The 22,738-nt window shown below is 41.0% G+C and overlaps 1 protein-coding gene across 4 annotated transcripts in view; it reads right to left on the bottom strand.

Moving 5' to 3' along the window:
• Positions 1–22,738, bottom strand: part of LOC121318941 (ectodysplasin-A-like) — a 46,810-nt gene that overhangs the window by 1,373 nt on the left and 22,699 nt on the right. The window contains exons 2-7 of one of the 4 annotated variants that reach the window (XM_041256156.1): positions 13,764–13,878; positions 2,080–2,115; positions 1,737–1,916; positions 1,481–1,515; positions 1,313–1,364; positions 726–856 (exon numbers count right to left, since the gene is read on the bottom strand). In XM_041256156.1, coding sequence (XP_041112090.1) covers positions 726–856; positions 1,313–1,364; positions 1,481–1,515; positions 1,737–1,916; positions 2,080–2,115; positions 13,764–13,878 — 549 coding nt within the window. The remainder of the gene's footprint in view (positions 1–725; positions 857–1,312; positions 1,365–1,480; positions 1,516–1,736; positions 1,917–2,079; positions 2,116–13,763; positions 13,879–22,738) is intronic. The other 3 variants (XM_041256157.1, XM_041256158.1, XM_041256159.1) reach the window with 3 other exon arrangements.

Raw genomic sequence — 22,738 nt, 5'->3', positions numbered from 1 at the left:
CTGGAAATTGCCTGCTGCCTGTGCAATATTTAGCATGTATTTTCCCCTTTCAGTATAACTGAATATTGACACAACTCGGCTAGAATGGACGAAGAATTAATACTGGAGAATATCCTAATAATTAGTATTGCGAAGGTGAGTTTAATTATTTTTTTTAACTTTAGTTTTGTCCACTTTAAAAACATTCAAATCAACACCACTACATTTCCAGTAGCCTGACATTTCAACAATGATAAACCCACTGCTGAAGACATCACCCTCTGTGGGATGAGTCAGTGCTGTGGAACGAACGCTGCTCGGAAACAACAAGTTCATCTTCAAACTTGGAACGGTGGAACCTCTTGGAATGAACATTCTATTTTGACATTTTCACGACCAGTAGATCTTTCCTTACTACATAGGCTTCTTCCCGAAAACATTTTTTTAAAAAAAAATTTTTTAAAATCACTTCTTGGGAAACCCTTTTTGTACATGCAAATATAATAAATATATATATATATATATATATATATATATATATATATATATATATATATATATATATATATATATATCAAATCAATAAAATGAAGAAGAAAAAGTAATTGATAAAGTGAAACTTCCCTATTGTGATGGTTAGCTATTCTAAATGTTCCTGATAGAGTTTTATTAGCGTCAGACAGGATCCAGGCTTGCTCTTCTCAGTGGCATGCAGTTGACAGAGTTAGGTCCAAGACCATACTCACTTCTACCTGACTATAGATGAAGTAGGTCCCGTCGACCAGCACCTCGAGCGCCCCGCTGCGCGTGTGCAGCTTGAACACCTTGGGGTTCATGGAGATGCGAGACCAGTCATTCAGCACGCCCCCTGAAAGATCTCAGCGTGAGAAGAGGGCAGTCACTCAGCATCAGTCATCATTAAACAAACACAGGACAGTCTTACTTCATTTAAATCAGCAATGACTTCACAACAGGAAGAGTCAAGTAGACAGATGCTCCAGTCTACGAAGGAACTGCAGTACTAGCTGAAGCATAGACCCCCAGTCCACTTTAATATCATACATTTGATTTTTTACAGGCATTTAAAATATTGAATTAAACCACAAACCTGTTACAATTGTTTTTAAACAACATCTATATGTACAGTATACCCACCCACACACACATTCATATGACCTCTGGAAATAATGACTCCCATCACTAGAAGTATTTCACCCTATTAAGAAAATGTTATGACCCAAAAATGACAAACTATCTGCCCCCTCCCCTCATCCTAGTGAAGCACATGAATACTTGATAACTTGTGCTTTAGTTTCTTCAATTTAACTCTTACCATTCTTTACTTGAATTGCTGATCCTTGTCCTTGCAGATGCACCACTGCTGGCTGTAAAATGAAAAATAGATTTGCAGAATTATTTCCACATGCTCAAGTATTTTGTCTGTATGAGAAGTGCAGTACAGTAGGAGCACTGAATGCAGATGACAACACTGAGCTCCTACCTGCGTCTCTCTGGCCCCTGCTTTTTCTACTGCTCCTGCAAATGAAAAAAATACAATAAGTAACTTGCAGCATGCACAGCAGCTTTGAGTCACTTACAGCATTTAAACACTGGGTGGCTGTGTGCGCTCTGCACAGATCCTTTTGGAGTTCCTTCCTACAACACAATCTACCATGCTCCCTAATGTATCTGTTTGATGCATGGAGGGGTTTGTTTCTGGTATCACACTCGGAGTGCAATACTGGAATGGTGTGTACCTGAAGGTCCTGGAAGCCCGGGTTGGCCCTGTGGTCCCGGAGGCCCGGCTGGCCCAGGTGGCCCCATGGCGCTGGTTCCAGGGATGCCGGGAATTCCTGGAATTCCTGGAGGGCCTTGTGGTCCTGGGGGCCCCTGAGGGCCAGGAGGGCCTGGAGCACCAGGAGGGCCTTGTTTTTTGCCTAAAGAAAAATAGAAGCACAAGTTTACAAAGCGGGCTGGTCTAAGGTTGCTTAACTGCTGCTGCAGGTAATGCACGCCTAACTGCAGTTCATGTTTATCATTACTCAGGGGGAAATCACATAACCATGCAGAGACCAGGAAAAGGGGTCAGGAATTGCTTACCTTTTTTTTTGCCTTTTGAGGTTTTAGTATTAGAACCTGAAACGACATCAAAATATTTATTGACACATCATGTAATGAAAATGCCAGTGCTGGCCATGCCTGCTTGATAATGTGTGTGTGTGTGGGGGGGGTGGGGGTGGGGTCAGTTCATTGGGGGTCTCATAAGATGCCCATATGGGGTGCCCTCAAGAGTTCCTCTACGTAGAGACACCAGCCTCTGTTACGGTGGATGGCTTCTTTTATAAAGGTTGACAACAGTTGCAGCAGTGCTGTGAATAAAGCTGCATCAATGCTTTCTGCCAGTCCACAGTGCATGTGGTTCTGGGCACAACTAGCAGGACACACTGCAGAGGAGACAGCTATCTGAGAGAGGCTTCACAGCAGCAGCATGCCCTCAGACGTGGGGTTGAAACCATTTTGATCCTGCTCTGTCATTTCTTTTATTAAAAAATGGTATGAGCCCAACATAAAACCCTCTTCAAAAGCCTGATTAAAATATCTTTTTTTTTTAATTTTCTGGGCTATTAAGTCAGTCTGCACAGCTTAACTAATAGTGAATACTTCAAAACGACTAAGACAGTTGGAATGTCCTCTGAATTTTCTCTTTCTTTGTTGTGGTAAGTCAATTATTTTGAGAGATTTTTTAAGCAAACTGATTTATAAGCTGTATGGATTTTTTACCATTTTTCATAAGGAACTGCTTATTGATCATTTCAGCTTCGTGTATAATTACTGAAATGTTTTACAGTGCTGCCCTTGATAACTCTGTAGCAATACATATGGCAATGAATCATACACACCAGGCTTATCCAAGTCCTTTGAAATGGACTCCCATATATTACCTTTCAAATCTGTATCTTTAGAATTGTGATGTCATAAAACTCTGGGTATTACAGTTTCCTCTGTCATTCTGGAGACAGCTTCACCCTGCTGGACCATGCGCATTGAAGCCGTTCTCTGATTGGTAATACCCTAGTTGTCGCGAATCAATCCTATTTATTTTGCATCGCTCCAGTATCGCTCTGGTGTCGCTTCTATGGCGCCTGTGGTGTGAAACATACTTTTTGAAAGTATGGGTTCTATTCATTTTGGTCGCATCACTGCACAGGTTTCTCTTGTCGCATTGTGTCTGGTAGGTAGCAGCTTTTAGATAGTACAATTTATGTCTGCCCCATAACCGGGTATAAGCATTAGTGTTAGGGAATGCATGGCTAATGCAACAATGAAAGAAAACCATTCAAATCAATCCAGGGTAGCTGTCGAGAACTATCATGAGCCAGCACTGGACAGCACACACACACACACGCACACATGCGCACACACAGCACAAACACAGTCATTGAAACAAGTGCAGCTTCAAACAGCAGCCACCAGAGGGTACTGTACACCACAATGACTTAGAGTACATATGACAGCACTGAAGTAACATCTTCCCTCTCCTCAGTCCCTACTGTTAAATAAACGCAGGGGCGTTAATACTATATAACAAAATGCTTTAATAGTGCACAGTAAAGACAAGTGTGCGTCGACCTAGGTGGCTCAGGGAGGGAGTTTCAACACCAGACTCACCACCTGACCACTCGTCATCCCCCAGGCTCAGGAGAGATAGGAAAGAGTCACACAGCAACACCAGACTCGCCACCTGACCGCTCGTCATCCCCCAGGCTCAGGAGAGATAGGAAAGAGTCACACAGCAACACCAGACTCGTCACCTGACCGCTCGTCATCCCCCAGGGTCAGGAGAGATAGGAAAGAGTCACACAGCAACACCAGACTCACCACCTGACCACTCGTCATCCCCCAGGCTCAGGAGAGATAGGAAAGAGTCACACAGCAACACCAGACTCGCCACCTGACCGCTCGTCATCCCCCAGGCTCAGGAGAGATAGGAAAGAGTCACACAGCAACACCAGACTCACCACCTGACCGCTCGTCATCCCCCAGGCTCAGGAGAGATAGGAAAGAGTCACACAGCAACACCAGACTCGCCACCTGACCGCTCGTCATCCCCCAGGCTCAGGAGAGATAGGAAAGAGTCACACAGCAACACCAGACTCGCCACCTGACCGCTCGTCATCCCCCAGGCTCAGGAGAGATAGGAAAGAGTCACACAGCAACACCAGACTCGCCACCTGACCGCTCGTCATCCCCCAGGCTCAGGAGAGATAGGAAAGAGTCACACAGCAACACCAGACTTGCCACCTGACCACTCGTCATCCCCCAGGCTCAGGAGAGATAGGAAAGAGTCACACAGCAACACCAGACTCGCCACCTGACCACTCGTCATCCCCCAGGCTCAGGAGAGATAGGAAAGAGTCACACAGCAACACCAGACTCGCCACCTGACCGCTCGTCATCCCCCAGGCTCAGGAGAGATAGGAAAGAGTCACACAGCAACACCAGACTCGCCACCTGACCGCTCGTCATCCCCCAGGCTCAGGAGAGATAGGAAAGAGTCACACAGCAACACCAGACTCGCCACCTGACCGCTCGTCATCCCCCAGGCTCAGGAGAGATAGGAAAGAGTCACACAGCAACACCAGACTCACCACCTGACCGCTCGTCATCCCCCAGGCTCAGGAGAGATAGGAAAGAGTCACACAGCAACACCAGACTCACCACCTGACCGCTCGTCATCCCCCAGGCTCAGGAGAGATAGGAAAGAGTCACACAGCAACACCAGACTTGCCACCTGACCGCTCGTCATCCCCCAGGGTCAGGAGAGATGGGAAAGAATCACACAGCAACAATACATGCCGCAGCTCACAATGCAAAGAACACAGACATTACATTACCAGTGTCACCAACAGGGATTGAGATACTTTCTCTTGGGGTGCCACCGTAAAGCACTGGCATCTCAGTCCACTGAACTGAATGGAAAAGTGGAGTGCAAACCTCTTACCACTCAGTTAGAGAGCCAGCTTTAGTTCAGAGGCAAGTACATATACTAGCTGATGAGCGCTCTGAGAAGATTCACGCACGGCGTATATGTGATTTAATTGGCAGGAAAGTGAAAGAATGGGTTAACAAGGCTAGCCATCACTTCTTTCTCAGGGATGTTTAACCAGTTGTAAGAAGCGCTATTCATTACTGTTCTAGCTGTACATTATAAAACTGCTGAACTATTTCCCCTAAATTAGCCACAGTTGGTGGGTTCTGGCTACAGGAGGCATGCCATTCTCAGACAATACCTTCTCTACTCGTGCCCCACTTCACTTACGAACACAGCCTGCGCATGCAGTGTCGAACCAGCACTAGAAATGCTTTACTAAAAGAACGATCATACCATATCATTAGATCTACTGTACAAAGGCTCTTTAACCTTAAATAACCAACAGTTTGGGTCTCAAACATGTGGCGAGTGTTTTATTTCTGCCTGAATTACAGGATGCATTTGCATGCTTTGTTTTCTTAATGAGCATCCTATTCCAGCTGTGGTATATGTTTGGAGAGTTTAAAAATAACACACAACACAGCTGGAATAGCAGAGTGATCTATTAGCAAAGAGGCTGGGAGTCGTCATGAACAAGGGTTTGTTCTGATCTTCAGCATAGAGACTCATAAAGGGGTCTCTGTTAATCTAAACACAGAATCCCAGCCCAGGGGTAAGCTGCTCTGCCAGTGTCACTTTGCAGGTCGCTTTGCAGGACTTGCTGACTCCAGTGATGGAACAGGTGATAGAAGTTCTCTTTGTTAGACTCAGCTTTCACATCTTTTGACAAAGCCAGGAGTCCACCCATCTCAAAAACTTTGGACATCATCTAAAATAATCTACAGGTAACTTTTTAAAACTAACAGTGATAGATTGTAATGTTAAACTAAGAAGAAACTTAACCTTTAGGCTCATGTACCAATAGATTTTCTAATAGGACATCATCCTATCCCTGCATCCCTGGCATTTTTGCATTTCTTTTTTTAACTATAAAACTTTTAAACTTAAAGTGTTTATTAATTTAAAGCGTTAATTCAAAAACCTCATACACTGTATCGTTTACGTCTACTACTTGTGCTTAAATCAATCGTTTCATTTATTTATTTATTTTTTTGATGGGACTCCATTGCTTCTGCCCCAGTAGGGTGCCAGACCCATAGTTTGAGAACCACTGACTTAAAACCCTTAATATCGATAATGAGATAATATGAACACTCACACATGACACCAGCTGTCTGCCCCTGCTGCAGCTTTTTGCAAAGCCATAAACAATGACTAACATTAGCACTTTTTCAAATATACACGCTACTTGAGAGAGTACTGGGATATCCTGCGTCAACACCCCACACAGCAGGTTCTCTCAGGCACAATGTTTACTTCATTATGTCTGTGAGGATTAAGCTTGTAATTGCTTAATATCATGCACAATGGGCCCCAGTCCATGTCTAGCTGAAAGAGAAAATATATCCAGGTTTTACACCCACTGAATCCAGACGGCTCAATCATCTGCACTGGAGAACGACCTTGACTAACACTGTACACCACGAGCAGGAAAACTAGTTCCACCAAGCCCACGGAAACCTGGGGTCATAACTATGGCAACAGGCTTAATATTACAAGAACACGCAACTGTTCCGCCTGAAAACAAAACAAACAAAGAAACCTGCTCATCTGCGCTCTGGTGTGACCTACAATTCAACTTTATTTGAACATGGTTGCGGTTACAGTCCCCTACATGTGTTTCACAACACTGTTTGGAAGGCAACGTTATTCCCTCTGCAGCTGGACCAGGAAAGTAGCGAGGCGTCTTTCTCACCTCCTTGAGGCACTCCTCACACTTAAAACAACTTTCACTGCCAGCATGCCTCTCGTATTATTCAGCTGTGACTGCCTTTGTAAAGCATTCTTTTCTAATTGAACCTTGCAGGTTAGTAAAGCTTCACCTCTTCCATTCTGCAGAAGCAGGCCATGTGCAATGGGCTGGCAGCTTTAGATGCAGCATAAGATGCCATGATGTAACCATTTCAAAATGGTACGTCTGGGACTCCTAGTACAATAAAGATGTAGCGCTGCATCTCACAGGTACAAAGGTTCCAGACTAGACAGAAGTGTTTCAAATTAAAAGTTGAGTAAGAGTTGAGGAACCGATACCCTGCCTGGATCAGCCATAGGTGGATTATTAAAATACAGGGGGAATCCTATTGGACAGCAGGAAAACACTTATTTTTAGTAGTAATCTCAGGATAACCACAGATCGATAGTTCAGGGTGATGCTAGTAAATCCACTCTTTTGGTTGATCAAATCAAGTCACATTTACTATATATACTATACAATATCATCATATATTTTGAGCATGCAAACAAAGGTAAACCACAGAAAGTTACCCTGTGATTGTAGAATAGGGTCTTGAATCGCTTTAAGAGGAGGGTAAGGAGATCCTTTATAAAAGTTTGCCCAGTATTTTGGCACAGTATTTCTGCAGTTTTACCATGCTTTACCCTGGGTATACTGTGCATTTACCCTGGCTTGCCATGATTACCACACCTGTTTTTTAGCTTTCACTTTGCGTTATTAAACTTTGCTAGAGGTGACAGGCAAGCCATCTGTGAATAGGAATTGGGTGTTTTATCACAGCATGGAGGGATTAAAAAAAAAAGAAAAGGTCTGGAACAATCAATTTGCTGTGTTTATCCAAGCACTGTATGTTGTCCAAAATGCCTGTCCCAAAAAGGGTTGCTTTCTTGAAAGAATCGCAAAGCCTCATCTGCAACATATTTCAACTACAAAAAAAAAAAAAAAAAAAAAAAACAGTGGTAAAACTGTTTAATGAATGGAACAAATTAGCATCAAAGACCGACTTGAGATTGAGAACACATTTTCACAACTCATACAACAAAAACACATCTGTTGTAAAAAGCTTGCAAGGCAAATCGCATATTTATTGAGGCAAAGTACATCTGACATGAAAGGGCAAAGAGCTTTTGGCAAATTCTCAGGTACCGACATCTTTGTCTGAGAATCCTGAGGCCTCTTTCAGGAGACTTGAACGAGTCTACAGTTCTTTAGAGTTGATTCATGCAATCACTCACCAAGAGGCTCTTCAAACTGTTAGGCAAATCCCTAAACAGAAACCGCCCCATGAACCATACTGCCTGAACCAAAACAAAACCTTACAGTTACAAAACTGAACCCCCTTCCACCTGGGTACGCTGATCGTGGTTACCCCTAAAAAGAATACCTCCTAATGGAACATAACGGTTTTCCAGGATTCCCTCCTACAGCCTCATTTGCATGTGCCTGGCATTCCAACCTGATGGTCCACTGTTTATCAATCCATATACTTCAGAATGAAATGTAAATATGCACAAGTGACTCTGTTCCTTATTCCCTGGGACCATCTCCTGGCTTCCATTTCACAGTGTTTGCATTGCCAACACACTGTATGGATTGGAAGTATGCAAAGCGTGGTTTGACTGGTCTGTGTCTTAACCATCCCTCTGTAATACTGGCCGAGACACTATCAGGGCAGCCATAATCCCTTTGCAATTCACAAATCTATGACAAAGGGGCAATCATCTTAGCACCAGCTTTCTGGAAGAAGCTTTCATGGCAAACTTTCTAATCAGTTTTAAACTACTGCCAAACTTGATCCATATTAGAATAGCTGTTACATTAACAATCTTGCGTTATACTTGTCTTGTAAATTAAAAAAACAAAACATACATTGAGAAGACAGGCCTGCTGTTCTCTGACTGTCTGTCTCGTCTAAAGCTATCAGCATTCACAAACACAGTAGCTTGGAGTGAAACACAGATTTTTTCCCCCACTGCTGTTGCAACTAGCAATTAAAACAATAAAAAAAAAGTAATGTGCCAATATTAAAAGTGGTTCTTATGTGAATCCTAAATGAAAAGCCAGGCTGTAAACTTTCCTTCTGATAACAGGCTGAACATCGAGTGGAAGTAATGCCAGGGGCATTTCCATGGGTTAAGAGCCAACAAGAAAACAAGTTCAGGTGTATCATGCCGCACAACATTGGGGAAAGCAGTGCATCGTTTCCCCAGTGCTATGGCATTAATAATAATAATAATAATAATAATATAATAATAATAATAATAAAAACATTTTTAAAAACACAAATCTTGCCCTGGCACTGTTCATCTGTGTTGCAAACTGTGTGAAGAGTGTTTTGGGCAAACTAATATTCCATCATCCATAAAGAACGCAGGTGCTGTCCTCCCCTCACAAACCAGGTGTGAAACTGCAGGAGCGCACACCATACTTCCAAAGCTTTCTGGAAACCATTCCAATTAGATCTGCTGTGAAATAGTATAATGAGATTATTCAGACTCTTTCAACAGTTCCAGGGCTTTTAAGGTCGGAGAAAGGGAATTCCACTCAGGTGGGTGCTTCTGTTTGCTCAGTGCTGCACTGCGTTTTCTATTATGTAATGTATGTTTTGTCTTGAAAGATCACCATGTTTTAAACATATTGAGCAAGGATCCATCCTTGATTGACAGTAAAATAGCAGCGTTAGAAACTAGCTTCCCGTCTGACAAGACCAGGACATCAAGTGATCTGACAATATGCAAGTCACGAATGAAAATGCTAGCTTGCTGATTATAAAGCCTGGATAAGACACCAGTGGTTTTACTGACAGCAGCTGCAGTCGCCTGCTTTTAAGCTGTGTGCGTAGCAGTACTTACAACTCGGACCTTCTAATCCCAACACGTGTTTGATGAGCAGGTGAAAATAACCACCATTCTGTAGCTTTCAATGAAGATTTCTTATGAAAACACAAGCATTCCTGAACAGTTTCAGAGTTAACAGAACCAATGACAGGAAGGATTTTATTATGAAACTTAACCACGGGTACTGGCATGACTGGTTACCTTTAAATAACGTCTCGAGTTAATTTGCATTGCACTCTGTGGAATATCTCTCTGTTGTGAGGAGGTGCAGCACCAGGTGTATCTGGCATCACATGGGTTAACTATCGGGTTACATAACAGACGTACCTGTCTGTGTGACATGCATGTTATAGAACGGGACTGTGTCTGAAACACTTGAATACTAAAATAACTGTGCTCTGTGCTTACACCCACAGTCAGTGTCTAGACTCGCTACACTGTCTTCTGGACTGGACTAACATCAAACCAGCCTGCCCATTCACAGAGCAATTACAAGAACGAATCCTGGGGCGCAGTTATAATATGTTCATGATGCAATATGCCAACCATTCCACCCTTTTCTCAATAGAAAATAGAAGAAAAAAAATTGCAATATTGTAACATGCCCAGACTCTACAAGTCTGCCAAACATTTTTAAGGTTCTCGTATATTAGCTGTATTTCATGTGAAACCACATGTTAGTCGCTTCAATACAAAAAATGTGTAATTATATATATATATATATATATATATATATATATATATATATATATATATATATATAAACCTTCTATTGTTTAAAATAAAACCATCCCTTTCATACCAAGAACATCTGCCAGCTCTTTCAAAACTGGGTTTGCTTTTCTTCTGGATTCTTTAAAGTCTCAAACTTAAAAACCGAGGAAACACCTTCCGCTTCACTGCAGAATATCGTTTGACAGTTTGGTTGAGTAAACAAACAGCCCTTTTCTTTACAAGAATGTGTTGAGGTTTCTCATTCTTTTATCCTCTGCTGTGCAGCTGTTTCTTAATTGCTGCTTAAAGGAACACCCTGCGGAGGCGAATAAAGATAGGCCCAACTAGCCTCTGTGACACAAACGTTGTGCTGCTTTCCCTCCAGCCTTCCTTTAGATCAAAGTGCTTTAAAAGGACACGCATTGTTCATCTACACCTGAAACACCACATTAATTATAAACCCCAAAAACACATTCACAGTGGCTTCTAAAAATAACCGAAGCTGCACACACTGGCTTTACTGACAGCAACGCTTAGTTACCACAGATTAACCCTTTGAAGAATGCGTAAGTAACAGCCTCATATGCCAGATTTCTTCAGGCTCACTGCTTCTTAATGACAGTTTGAAATACTACTTTGTGCATTAGATCACAGACACCAAGAATCCAACTAAACGGTAGCACATCTAAAAGAGCTTTAGCACATTTTTGGAGCATTACAGCATACAGTGTTAATTGCTGTTAGAATTACGGGCAGAAATCAAACATTGACACAGTAACTCTGGTATGCCTCTCTCACGGCAGTAGGGAATGCCATTTAAAAAGTTAAATACGCTGTACATCAACTGCCAACACCTTACTTCATTCTGGTTAAAACAATAAGAATATCGATACAGGTTTTCCGATACAAGCAGGGTGACAGCAGTTTTTAAAAACGTGCAATATATTGTGCACACTGCTTCACTGGAAGATCAATCCCAGCAGGGTCATTCTGCTCAATTCATTTGAACGCAGCTCTAGGTACCTGAATAATTATTCATATTATTTATTAAATTATGAATACAATAACCACAAGGGCATGTGTATAGTACTTTGCCATTAGTTGGGTACAAATATTTCAGTGGATAAGGATCTTGCAGCCACATTTGGAACTGTAGCGTGGCAAACAGAGCCATTGTCCTCATTTCAGAACAGGCTCTGTCATTTTTTTGGAGCATTTTTTAACTGGCATTTGAACTGGCATTATGTTCTATTTTCAATTTCTCTTTAACTACATTGCTATGATAACTTACTCTAATTTTGTTAAGAGCAAAAGTTAAGTCTAAATGTAGCTGTTTATTCTGCAAACATAGCCCTTCAGATGCTTTTATGATAAGGAACTGAAGCCTCCTCCTCCTCCTCCTCCTCCTCCTTCTTCTTCTTCTTCTTCTTTCCAAAAAGCAATTCATGAAACAATGCTTCCTTAAAAACTGCAAAAGAAAAAACTAAATCTGGTATCATTTAAACAAATGGCCCACAAAGCCATAACAACAGTGTCTAGCATGGATTGAAACCAGCCATAACAGTGTCTAGCGTGGATTGAAACCAGCCATAACAGAGTTTAGCGTGGATTGAAGCCCTTTGCCGTCCGCCCCGGCTCTGTTCGGTACAATGCCTGACTTCTTGTTATGAGAATGGCCATCCAATCAGCGCCTCACCTTTGATTGAGACAACATCACTGATTAGTTTGAAATCTGGCCTGTGAAGATTAGGACAATAAATACATCTCCACAATTACTGTTCCATCGATCACACGTTATAAATTGGAACAAACCAAATTTATCTGGAGAGATCTCCCTGGAAATACATTAAAGAGAACAAACTCCCCTTGTAGCTCCAAGGTGCACTGGCTACTTTTAAAACGAGGAAATTAATTTCCCCAACAAAAGCATGACTAAAGCCTTGGTAATGACTTGACTGCGTCACTATTGAAATCAACGGCTATCTTTTAAGCTGGTATTCACACTTTAAATTGACATGCCATGTTTCCATTACTAAATAAACACGACTATTTGAATTTTCCAAGAGGTACGAGGGATTGAATATCCTTCACATGGCATCCGGTTAAAGCACTGACCGGAGCAGATTTGGTTGTGACAATTGATAAAAAGAGTTCCTTACATATTAGGAATAAAGTCTAAATCACACTCAAAAAATTCTAAATGAGCAATATCATTCTGTTGTGCCCTGCATTTAAATACACAATACATCCATGCATACCATATACCGTTCTTTAGCAGCATTATAGGATATTACAACCATACATCTTAATCTGCATACCTACTATATTGATACCAACATTCATTTATTAAAACAGAACATTTCCAGTTCAAGTGGGCCAAGGGGTTCCTGACCACTCGCCACATGAAGATGAATTTGGTAAAAATTAAAAATCGCCCACATCGGGGCATGAGTTCCATACCTCCTGTCCGGCGCACACACACAAGCAGAATCGCACACACAAACACACGCACACACCACAGCCTTTTCTGCATCACGTGGTTTATGGATCAAACACAAAGAGAGAAAAAGAACCTCGAATGTGGTTCACTTGAGCTGGTATGACCCTAATAATTCTTCAAATATGTCATGAGATAAAGCTTTGTAAACAGGGCCCATTATCCACAGAAACTGATGATCCCTGCTTAGGCGACTTTACAATACAGTTACAAAAACATGATATGGGTGGAGCAGCTTAACAGCTCACACGCAATGGCAACTGGAACACTTAAGTTACTAACAGCCATGCCAGTTAATAAGTCCTCATGTCTTCCTTGTAGCTGTCTGCATGCAAGCCAACAAAACTGAACTCACTCTCTTGACAGGAAAGCCAATCGTCTATTTATTTTGACAGGTCGAATCAGAAGATTGCACGCCATAAGGGTCATCTATTTATTTATTTTTTGCCTACAAAAAGAACTGTGCCTTTTTGTTGGTCAAGTTCTTTCATCAGAATGTGTTTAAAACGCTGATAAACGCATCGTTAAGCTGCAACACTAACAAGTCTTGCTTTCATCTTCGTCTCCCCTTTCCCTGCTGTGTGGCAGTGTATGTTTTTTTTTCAGTTCATAAGTGTTACATGACAACCCATCATAACATCAAGAACTGGCAACGAGAACTTTAAACAATTGTTCCTTTTTTTCTTTACATTTACCAAAAAACTATAATGACACACTGACAAAAAGCACCGCTATATAAAATCTCGTCACGAGACTGACTTATCATATGCAGTTTACAGGTCGAACCCAACAGCATATATTGGGACTCCCAACACAAAGCAGCAAATGAAATAATTAAATTCCACATACCTCCTTCCCCATCCCTATCCCTATTTTGACTTCTTTTTGTTCGGTGAAGAGGTCTCTTATTTTCTTCTGGTAGTCGAGGCAGATCAGCAGTGTTGAATTGATTTGACAGAGCCAGCTGAAGGATAAAACGAAAACAAAAGATACAATGAATACTGTGAAGGTCTGACCATACGGCTTGGAAATCTCAACAGGAAACAGGAAACCCATCGTGTTGTTTTTTTTTTTTATTTGAAGTCCTCATCTTTTGGCTGGGAGAATTCAGGTTTGGTAACCTGTACCAATAGTTTTTAAAAATAATTTCGTAATGCATCACTCACTCAAAACTATTCCACCAGAGAAACTTCTCCATGGTTCTCCAAGGTCCACAGAGTACGTTTCAAGAAAGGTGCATGTGTGGCATTAGGTCGGCAATACTTTACTTAACTCCTTGTTTCCTCAATGATTCTGTGGACATCGCCACATAGCAGGGAACTATATAGGAATGTAAACACTCCAAAGGAAGTTCTAAAGAAGCCAGAAGAATGAGACTGAAGGCAACTATCACTATAAATTAACATGCACTCTCTATCCGTTATCTAAGTGGTTATAGATCACCCACTAGTGATCTCACATAACCACAATAAGTCTTCAGTTTGTCTCTGTTTAGACCACAATTTACAACTGTTTTTAGGAGAAAGAAAAAAAAAGAAAATGACAAAACAAGACCAAAATGTCTACACTGCTTATAATGTGGCAAATTTTCTTAATGGTTCCAACATGTGTGAATTGCTGCGCAACAATGTGGCAACAATATTAAAGACGGCAGCTGCTCCACTGGTTTGATATTTCACACATGTAAACTTTAATCAATGGAGAGGTTTGGTATTTCACACATGTAAACTTTAATCAATGGAGAGGTTTGGTATTTCACACATGTAAACTTTAATCAATGGAGAGGTTTGGTATTTCACACATGTAAACTTTAATCAATGGAGAGGTTTGGTATTTCACACATGTAAACTTTAATCAATGGAGAGGTTTGGTATTTCACACATGTAAACTTTAATCAATGGAGAGGTTTGGTATTTCACACATGTAAACTTTAATCAATGGAGAGGTTTGGTATTTCACACATGTAAACTTTAATCAATGGAGAGGTTTGGTATTTCACACATGTAAACTTTAATCAATAGGGAAGGAGCTACCAAGGTTTGCCAAGCTGGGGTGCACAGCTTGAACATGCAGCTCTCATTTCACTGCCATCAGTGCAGATTCCTGTTTCTTCACTTGCAAGGGTTAAAACAAACAAATTAGCTTTGCAACGCCTGGCTTAATAACTGGAAGGAAGGGTTTTATTTTTCCTGGCAGTGGCGGTATTGAAACGGCTTGGTTTCTGTTAAGAATTGGAAAGCGAATCCCCATATTTTTTTCATACCTGCTTAACATCAATCAGCAGAGACGAACACTGTCTGGAAAACTGACTCCCTACTGTGGGCCATGTTTTGTACTGATCGTAGATAACGCTCTGTGATTCATGAGACAGGTTTGATAAATGAAGAGTATGATAAAGAATGGAAGCTCAGTCCCAGAGGTGTCAGCTCCTCGCCTGACGAGGATTCCTGGGGTTTGAGTTCCAAGAGGTATTTGGAAACACAGAACAGGAGCCTGAACGGATGTGCCGTGCCTTATCAACATCCTATCTTCCTTTGTTACGAGTCAGATGCTCAAGCAGCTGACACACACCTGAATGGAATGGAAAGTGGACACTGATGGGGAAGACTGTGGCATTGTCAAGTAACGCATTGTTTCCTCTTTATTTTTTCGTTCTAATTGTGAAAATGCAGATGTCCGCCAGCTCATTAGCAAGCTCGAGATGTGTAATAACAGCTGGCAACAGAGTTCTGCTTCTGGTAACAGGAGAACCCTTTGCCTTTCCTTTCTCATTTCATGGTACATCAGTCAAATGCTATTCCCCTATGCACAGCAACCTAACTGGTTACATTGTGCTATTAATGTATTTGATTCAGTGCCTGTCTTCACATGGAAACAGCAAGGTCTACACCACCAATTGACCTAGTTTGAGGATCCCAGACAGCTGAGCAATAGTTTTCATCTTGCCTCCCTCCATGGTTGGAAACGTGCAGTTGATTGACCTAAATCCTATATTTCCAATGCGTGTGAACTGGACAATGTGATCAAAGCCTTTCTTCCATAAGCATATTTTCTCTTAATGCCACACTCCTCAAAATTGCAGCCAGCCTGTCTTATGTGTGCTGTACAGGTTTGTCTATTTATACAAACAGCGAACCCGTTTTCCTGCACAGCCTGGTAGGATACAGTCCACTTGGCAGACACAGGAGTTACTGTAGCTCGGAACAAGTGACCAGCATAACTGAATCCCTTATTTTAAATGTCTTACTAAAACAAACTGCATCGCTTTACAAGGCTATAAATATGTGGTAACAAAGCTTTAAAAACAGAGACCCCTAGGGATTCAAGCACTTAATAAATTAAGCAACAACTGGGGAAAAAAATGTAACCCTCTGCACAACACAACTCCTAAGCAATAATGTTTTCAACCCACCGAAGGAGAAGCTGCTGCACAGCCTGTGGAGTCCGCATTAGTTCAATTACTTCCCTGACAATTCTCGCCGTCTTTACTAAGAAGAACTGTTGACCGGCCAAACACACACACACACACACACACACACACACACACACACACACACTCATTAATATGGCTCCACTTCATCATGTTTTCTTTTCTTCGGGAGTTATTTTTTACTCCAGCTACTGTCTTGGCAAGATGTACCAATTTAAAAATAAATAAATAAATAAATAAAATTATTAATGTTTCTGCTCCAGTAAACTATTATAAAAAGATTCAGATTACAATTGAGCAACTAAAAAGTAATGCAGATTACCCTGAACACACAACGGCAGCACATGTGCAGTAATGCACCTTGTACTGCTCCATCACCTACAGTGCAAGGCGCTTTTAGATGCTTTGAGTATTAAGACAGGTAAAATGAAATATCTTTTCATGTGGATTTAGATCAAGCCCCGACATGTTCCTATACGGTGACAACTATCTTCTTCAAGCAACTGTATTGTTAATCAATGGAAAGTTATAAAAAACGTATTCCTGTACTATTATCTACTTTCTCGAGCTAGGCCTCCTGGTTCACGGTCAGCGACCTAGGCATAATAAACATGTTTTATGTAGGACATGATGGAGTATTTGCAAGAAAAAATAGAATGACACTTTGCATGGGCTCAGTAATTGTATTAATAAATCAATAACATAAGCCCTGTGTACCGCTCCTGCTGCTGCTGCTGTAGAACCTGCCTTTACACGTCTTTCAAATGCTGATCCTTTTGAAAAGATCTTGTCTGCATGACAAGAACCCAAATGGAAATCTCCGATGCCTGCAGGCACAGTAAAGTTTGCGCTCAGCAGTTTCCAGCAATAAAAGAAAGACAACTCTGAAACAACTGCTGGGCAAGCAACATACAAATAAAGCTCTTGATCAAAACGGGTTTTAAAAGAAACTATAGAAAGTGACAGGATAACAGATCCCTAATGATCCTTAAAAGTACTCATCAGGATAAAGCAAAGTATTTTCTTTCATGGAAAAAAAACTTAATTGTGCCAGTAAACAAAAGGACGCATTTGGAACGGAACTGACACATACTCCTATACAATGATGATACACTGCGAACGACACAGAATAATAAGATGGGTGGGATGGAAGAATCATTTTCGATATCTATAGAGAGTAACTTTGTGCGACTATTTAAAAAAGTGCTCTTTACTGTAACCCAAGGATCACAATTACAGGCTTACTTTGTGCAAATATTCCCTAATCTTTTCATTCAACTTGCAATCTCAAAACTCAGAAATAATTTTAAAACCTTGCTAGGCTGAGTGTACCGAAACCTGTATCATTGATTGGTTGGGTTATGTAGTTACAGTCATTTATTTAAATATTATCCTTCTAGCAATACCAGGTATTAAACTCAAAAGGATCACGTAAACATGAATCAACAGTCATTTTTAAAATCACAGCTCATCAACAAATAACAGTTGCAAGAACAGTCTGATATTGAGCATAAAATACAATCTGCGTTTATAGACGACCCGAAAAATGGTTATAAGAACAATTGTGGACCTGTGAAACTTATCCCTACTGAGCCAGGCCCTCAGACCATTGAGACACACTGTCTAGACTGGGCAACCTGACTCTGTAACATACAACAGAGCAGGTGCCAGTTTCCTTTGAGTTTAATATTTCAGAACACGATATAGTCTCTCATCCGGTTTGATGACTAACCAACCCAAAATATTGTAATAATAAATACAAAAAGAGGCACTTTTCACACTTGCTTTGTGGACAGGCTGAAATAATGCTGAAATAACAGGCAACCAAAAGAAAACTGTACTGTACTAAACACTGTACACACAGGTTATGGAGCACCCTGATTAACTAGATATTAATACAGGAAAGACCTCCACTGATGAACCCCATCCATTATATCAGTGGATCAGCTGCACCCTGATCAACCAGGGTGTGGACCCCAGCCATCTCCAGGAAAACTGAAAACTAGAAGACCATTCTATTGACCTTGCTGGGAACCTGCATGGAGTGCCAGAGGGCAGGAGGTGCAAAACAAGTTGTTGCGTAATTGAGATTCGCACTGCGCTGCAGAAGACTGCCCGGGGGTTTCACTTTCATTCAGGTTCATACTGTATATTGAGTGGAAGAAGTTGGGGAACAGAACAGTAGACTGGATCCTTCAGGGTCATCTCAGGTCGATCAAGTGAAAAACAAATGAAAACATCAAACCAGCTGTTCAGGCATCTCCAGGGCGCCCATTCCTAATGACAACATGGATTAGGGTTTCTTCATTTCAGTCTTGCAGCAACGTGTACAACATTTGCTGGCAGCTACAATGGTAATACGACATTCAGGAATGCTAAAAAATACTGTAGTAGTACGGGAATAATGTAGCCCCAGGCCACTGCTGCAGTAATTTGTTAGCTATACATTACTCATTTTCATATCTCAGCAGCACGGGGCTAATCTGACACTTCCAGCTTTGCTGATCAACATCTACAGGGTTTAAATATCAGTAAAACAAAAAAGCAAGTTGTGCAAAATTCCTGGGTCCCACTGAGATGGCAGTGTTGTGCAAGACATTGCAAACCACTGGAGGAATTTACAGAGGGGTCCTCTTAATCATGTGATAATCACACAGGACCTGAAAGGTACCCTAATGCAAGCTGAAACGTCTACAGGAGGTTCATGACAAAGTGTGGTGAAGACTGGTGCAAAATCAAGGCAGCTGTGGTGCTGTTCAGTGAGACAGACAGACAGACACAGACAGACACAGACAGACAGTCAGGAAGGCACCATCAGCACACAAGGGTTCATACTGTTTCAACAAGGAGCCTACAAGAACAGGTTGCAACTATATACATTTTTCAGGGCATGCATCCTGAATAGGCAAGATATTAGAAAAGGTACTGCAGTTCTCTATGGCTCACATTACAGTTAACACTTTTTTTATATCCAATTGCTGGCAAGAAAACAAATTCCAAAAAGAAATGCTGTGCAAAGACAAGACTATTCTGGAACAAGTAACGAGCACCGGCCGTGGTAAATAAGCACATGTGTCTTCTTTTCAAAAGCTTTAAAAAAGGATGGGGCTGAATTCGGAAGAAAAGCAAGAATTAGCTGATGTCTAAATTAACAGTGGCATTTACCCAATCACAAGTGACCTTCAGGAGAAAGATTGGGAAATACCTACTATTTACCCAATCACAAGTGACCTTCAGGAGAAAGATTGGGAAATACCTACTATTTACCCAATCACAAGTGACCTTCAGGAGAAAGATTGGGAAATACCTACTATTTACCCAATCACAAGTGACCTTCAGGAGAAAGATTGGGCAAATAGTAGGTATTTCCCAATCACAAGTGACCTTCAGGAGAAAGATTGGGAAATACCTACTATTTGCCCAATCACAAGTGACCTTCAGGAGAAAGATTGGGAAATACCTACTATTTACCCAATCACAAGTGACCTTCAGGAGAAAGATTGGGAAATACCTACTATTTACCCAATCACAAGTGACCTTCAGGAGAAAGATTGGGAAATACCTACTATTTACCCAATCACAAGTGACCTTCAGGAGAAAGATTGGGAAATACCTACTATTTACCCAATCACAAGTGACCTTCAGGAGAAAGATTGGGAAATACCTACTATTTACCCAATCACAAGTGACCTTCAGGAGAAAGATTGGGAAATACCTACTATTTGCCCAATCACAAGTGACCTTCAGGAGAAAGATTGGGAAATACCTACTATTTACCCAATCACAAGTGACCTTCAGGAGAAAGATTGGGAAATACCTACTATTTACCCAATCACAAGTGACCTCCAGGAGAAAGATTGGGCAAATAGTAGGTATTTCCCAATCACAAGTGACCTTCAGGAGAAAGATTGGGAAATACCTACTATTATAAAAAAAAAAAAAAGAAGAAGAACCGGAACCAGCGAGCACCCCCCCCCCAAAAAAATCAGGGGAACTTAAGAATGCCACAAGTAATTATTATTGAACCGTTTCAGTGTTTCGCTAAGCTAACTGACATTAATGTATTTGTAGAATGAGGAATGCAAGGCAGGGTGGAACCCATTAATATATGTTTGATTACATTTTAGGTAATGCATTTGTTTAGCCTAGTTTGCTTCTCTCCAAAGTAAGCAAATCTAAGTTAGCTGTGGACAGCTTTGCAGGAGAGCCCAGCACAGTTACAAAGCCTCTTTATCCAGCAGCTTACAGGAAGGGTTCCTCAACACTTCACAAAAACAAGCGGTAATGTCGAAACTGAATAAAAGAAACCCCAGAGGGTCTTTATTTGAACATTTCTACAAAACAACAAAAAAACAAAAAGGGTTTTAAAGCTTAATCCACTCAAGAACCCGCTGTGCTCTGCGATGAAGGAAGCAATCGAATCCCCTTTTAACTGATTTAGAGGATGCTTTCCACAGGTCTTCTCGGCTCAGAGCACTGGCTATAAAAACGCATTAAAAAAGAGACATAGTCTTAGTTTTACAATCTATTTCACACAATTTAAAATTGTATAAAACCAGCAATATAGAGCTTGTGTTCTGAGTAGTTTCATTCTGTTACAATCATTTTATTTCTCTTTGTAAATGTCTCTTTGCACTGGCTTTAAAATAGTCCGATTACAGATGCTTCTAAAAACTTTTAAACTAGAAGACTGACAATGGACTCAAAACGTGTAGCAGCTACTTCAGCGTTTGTATGTTTTTACAGCTGTCATACCCATCACTCTGAAGACAGGATGAGCCAAAATGTTGGTTTTCTTGATGGGATTAATACGGTGACTCATGTCGTGCTAATTGATAGATCAGAAATACAGGGCTGTTTTTAATTACAGACCAAGCAAACAAGTAGTGGTTAACCCCAAAAGGGCAAAGACTAGGAAAACCTGGGAAAAAAAAAAACCCTGATCCCTCAAGAAAGTTTGTTTTTTTAAGAGGACTGTTGATGGGAGGGAGTGTGGGCAACTGTATAAAAGTATAGACTTTTTCATGAAAGAAGCTAAATCAAACTGGCTTGAAAAAAGCAACTCTTTTCAAAGTCCACAGTCTGATATACTGCAAGTTGACATTTTATTAGGTCGTCTTTTAAGCAGCTCAAGACTCACCATAGCTTCTGGCACAAATACATCAACACAATGTCATGAGCAAAAAAAAACCCCAGCATGCATTACATCAGACATGAAATATTAGGGAATCTGGCAGAAGTGCTTGTTAAAGTCAATTACCAGTATGAGATTTTATTACCTTCCATAACAAAGGCATTTCTTTCTTGAGGCAAGAGATTTGTATCATTACTACTCCCAAGACTGACACCGATTCACTCTTACAAGACGCAGTCTCTGAAGTTCAATCATTTTCACTTCTCCTGCATCTAAAACCATTATCTATCTTACTCCATCGCCATCCACCTTTCCAGGTACTAAAGCTTCAAAAACGATTTTATTACCTCTCACCAGCAGAACAACTTCCTATTCTCATTTTCCTGACAATTGTTTAGTTTTCCAGACTTAATTTTCTCTTTAAAATGGGGTGCAGTTCATTTATCCTATTGCTGTAGTGTTACTCCCTGTAGGGATCCACCTGACCCAACATTAGCTGAGGGTTTGTGTGTGTGCGAAGGGTCCCAATACTGCACACAGGGAGTGAATTCAGAGTGTGGAGGGAGGTTACATGGACTTAACCAGTCAAACTTGAAAATAAATATTATATGGAGGAGGTGTGGTCTTGTGTTATAAACAGCCAAGTTGTTTAATTGACATGCCTCTCTGTTTGTTTATAAATCGCTAGGAACAGTGCATTTTCAAAGCCCTCCGACCGTGAAACCCGACTGTGCAGAGCTTGGTGGGTGGCTGCGCTCACAGCACTTACAACACTGGGAGTTACAGTTCAGATTAACACTTGGACCGCATTTCTGACAGCTAAAGAAATGTTTATTCTCTCCTTCAAAAACAAACTAGCCGCGTATCAGGATAAGTGACATGCCCTTAAGAAAAGGTGCTGAATCAAGCCACCTACCTCGCCTCTAGTTTATCAGTTTCAAATGGGAATAATTTTCTTGCCATAAAAAGAGCACATTACACCTGAGAATTGGCCACTGTCGGACAATACAGAAGAGCTCTGACCTTTTCTTCTTCATTTTACTTTTCTGTTTGAGATATTCCGTTTGCTTATAATTATAGCAGCTCTAGTCCCTACATATGGCAAACATTTACTATTTGTAAGCAGTTTAAAATGAAGTGCTTTCCCACTGGGAGCCAACTGGTATGCAAACACAGAACACAGTACTGTAGTTTCAAATGGATACTATTGCCACACTAAAATGGGTGCATGGTACTCATGATGTGTCAAAATGTGCATCA

This window comes from Polyodon spathula, chromosome 7 (genome assembly GCF_017654505.1).
Source record: "Polyodon spathula isolate WHYD16114869_AA chromosome 7, ASM1765450v1, whole genome shotgun sequence".
Lineage (NCBI taxonomy): Eukaryota > Metazoa > Chordata > Actinopteri > Acipenseriformes > Polyodontidae > Polyodon > Polyodon spathula.
Note: the sequence above shows the minus strand (reverse complement) of the source record. Positions and strands in the feature narration are given on the sequence as shown.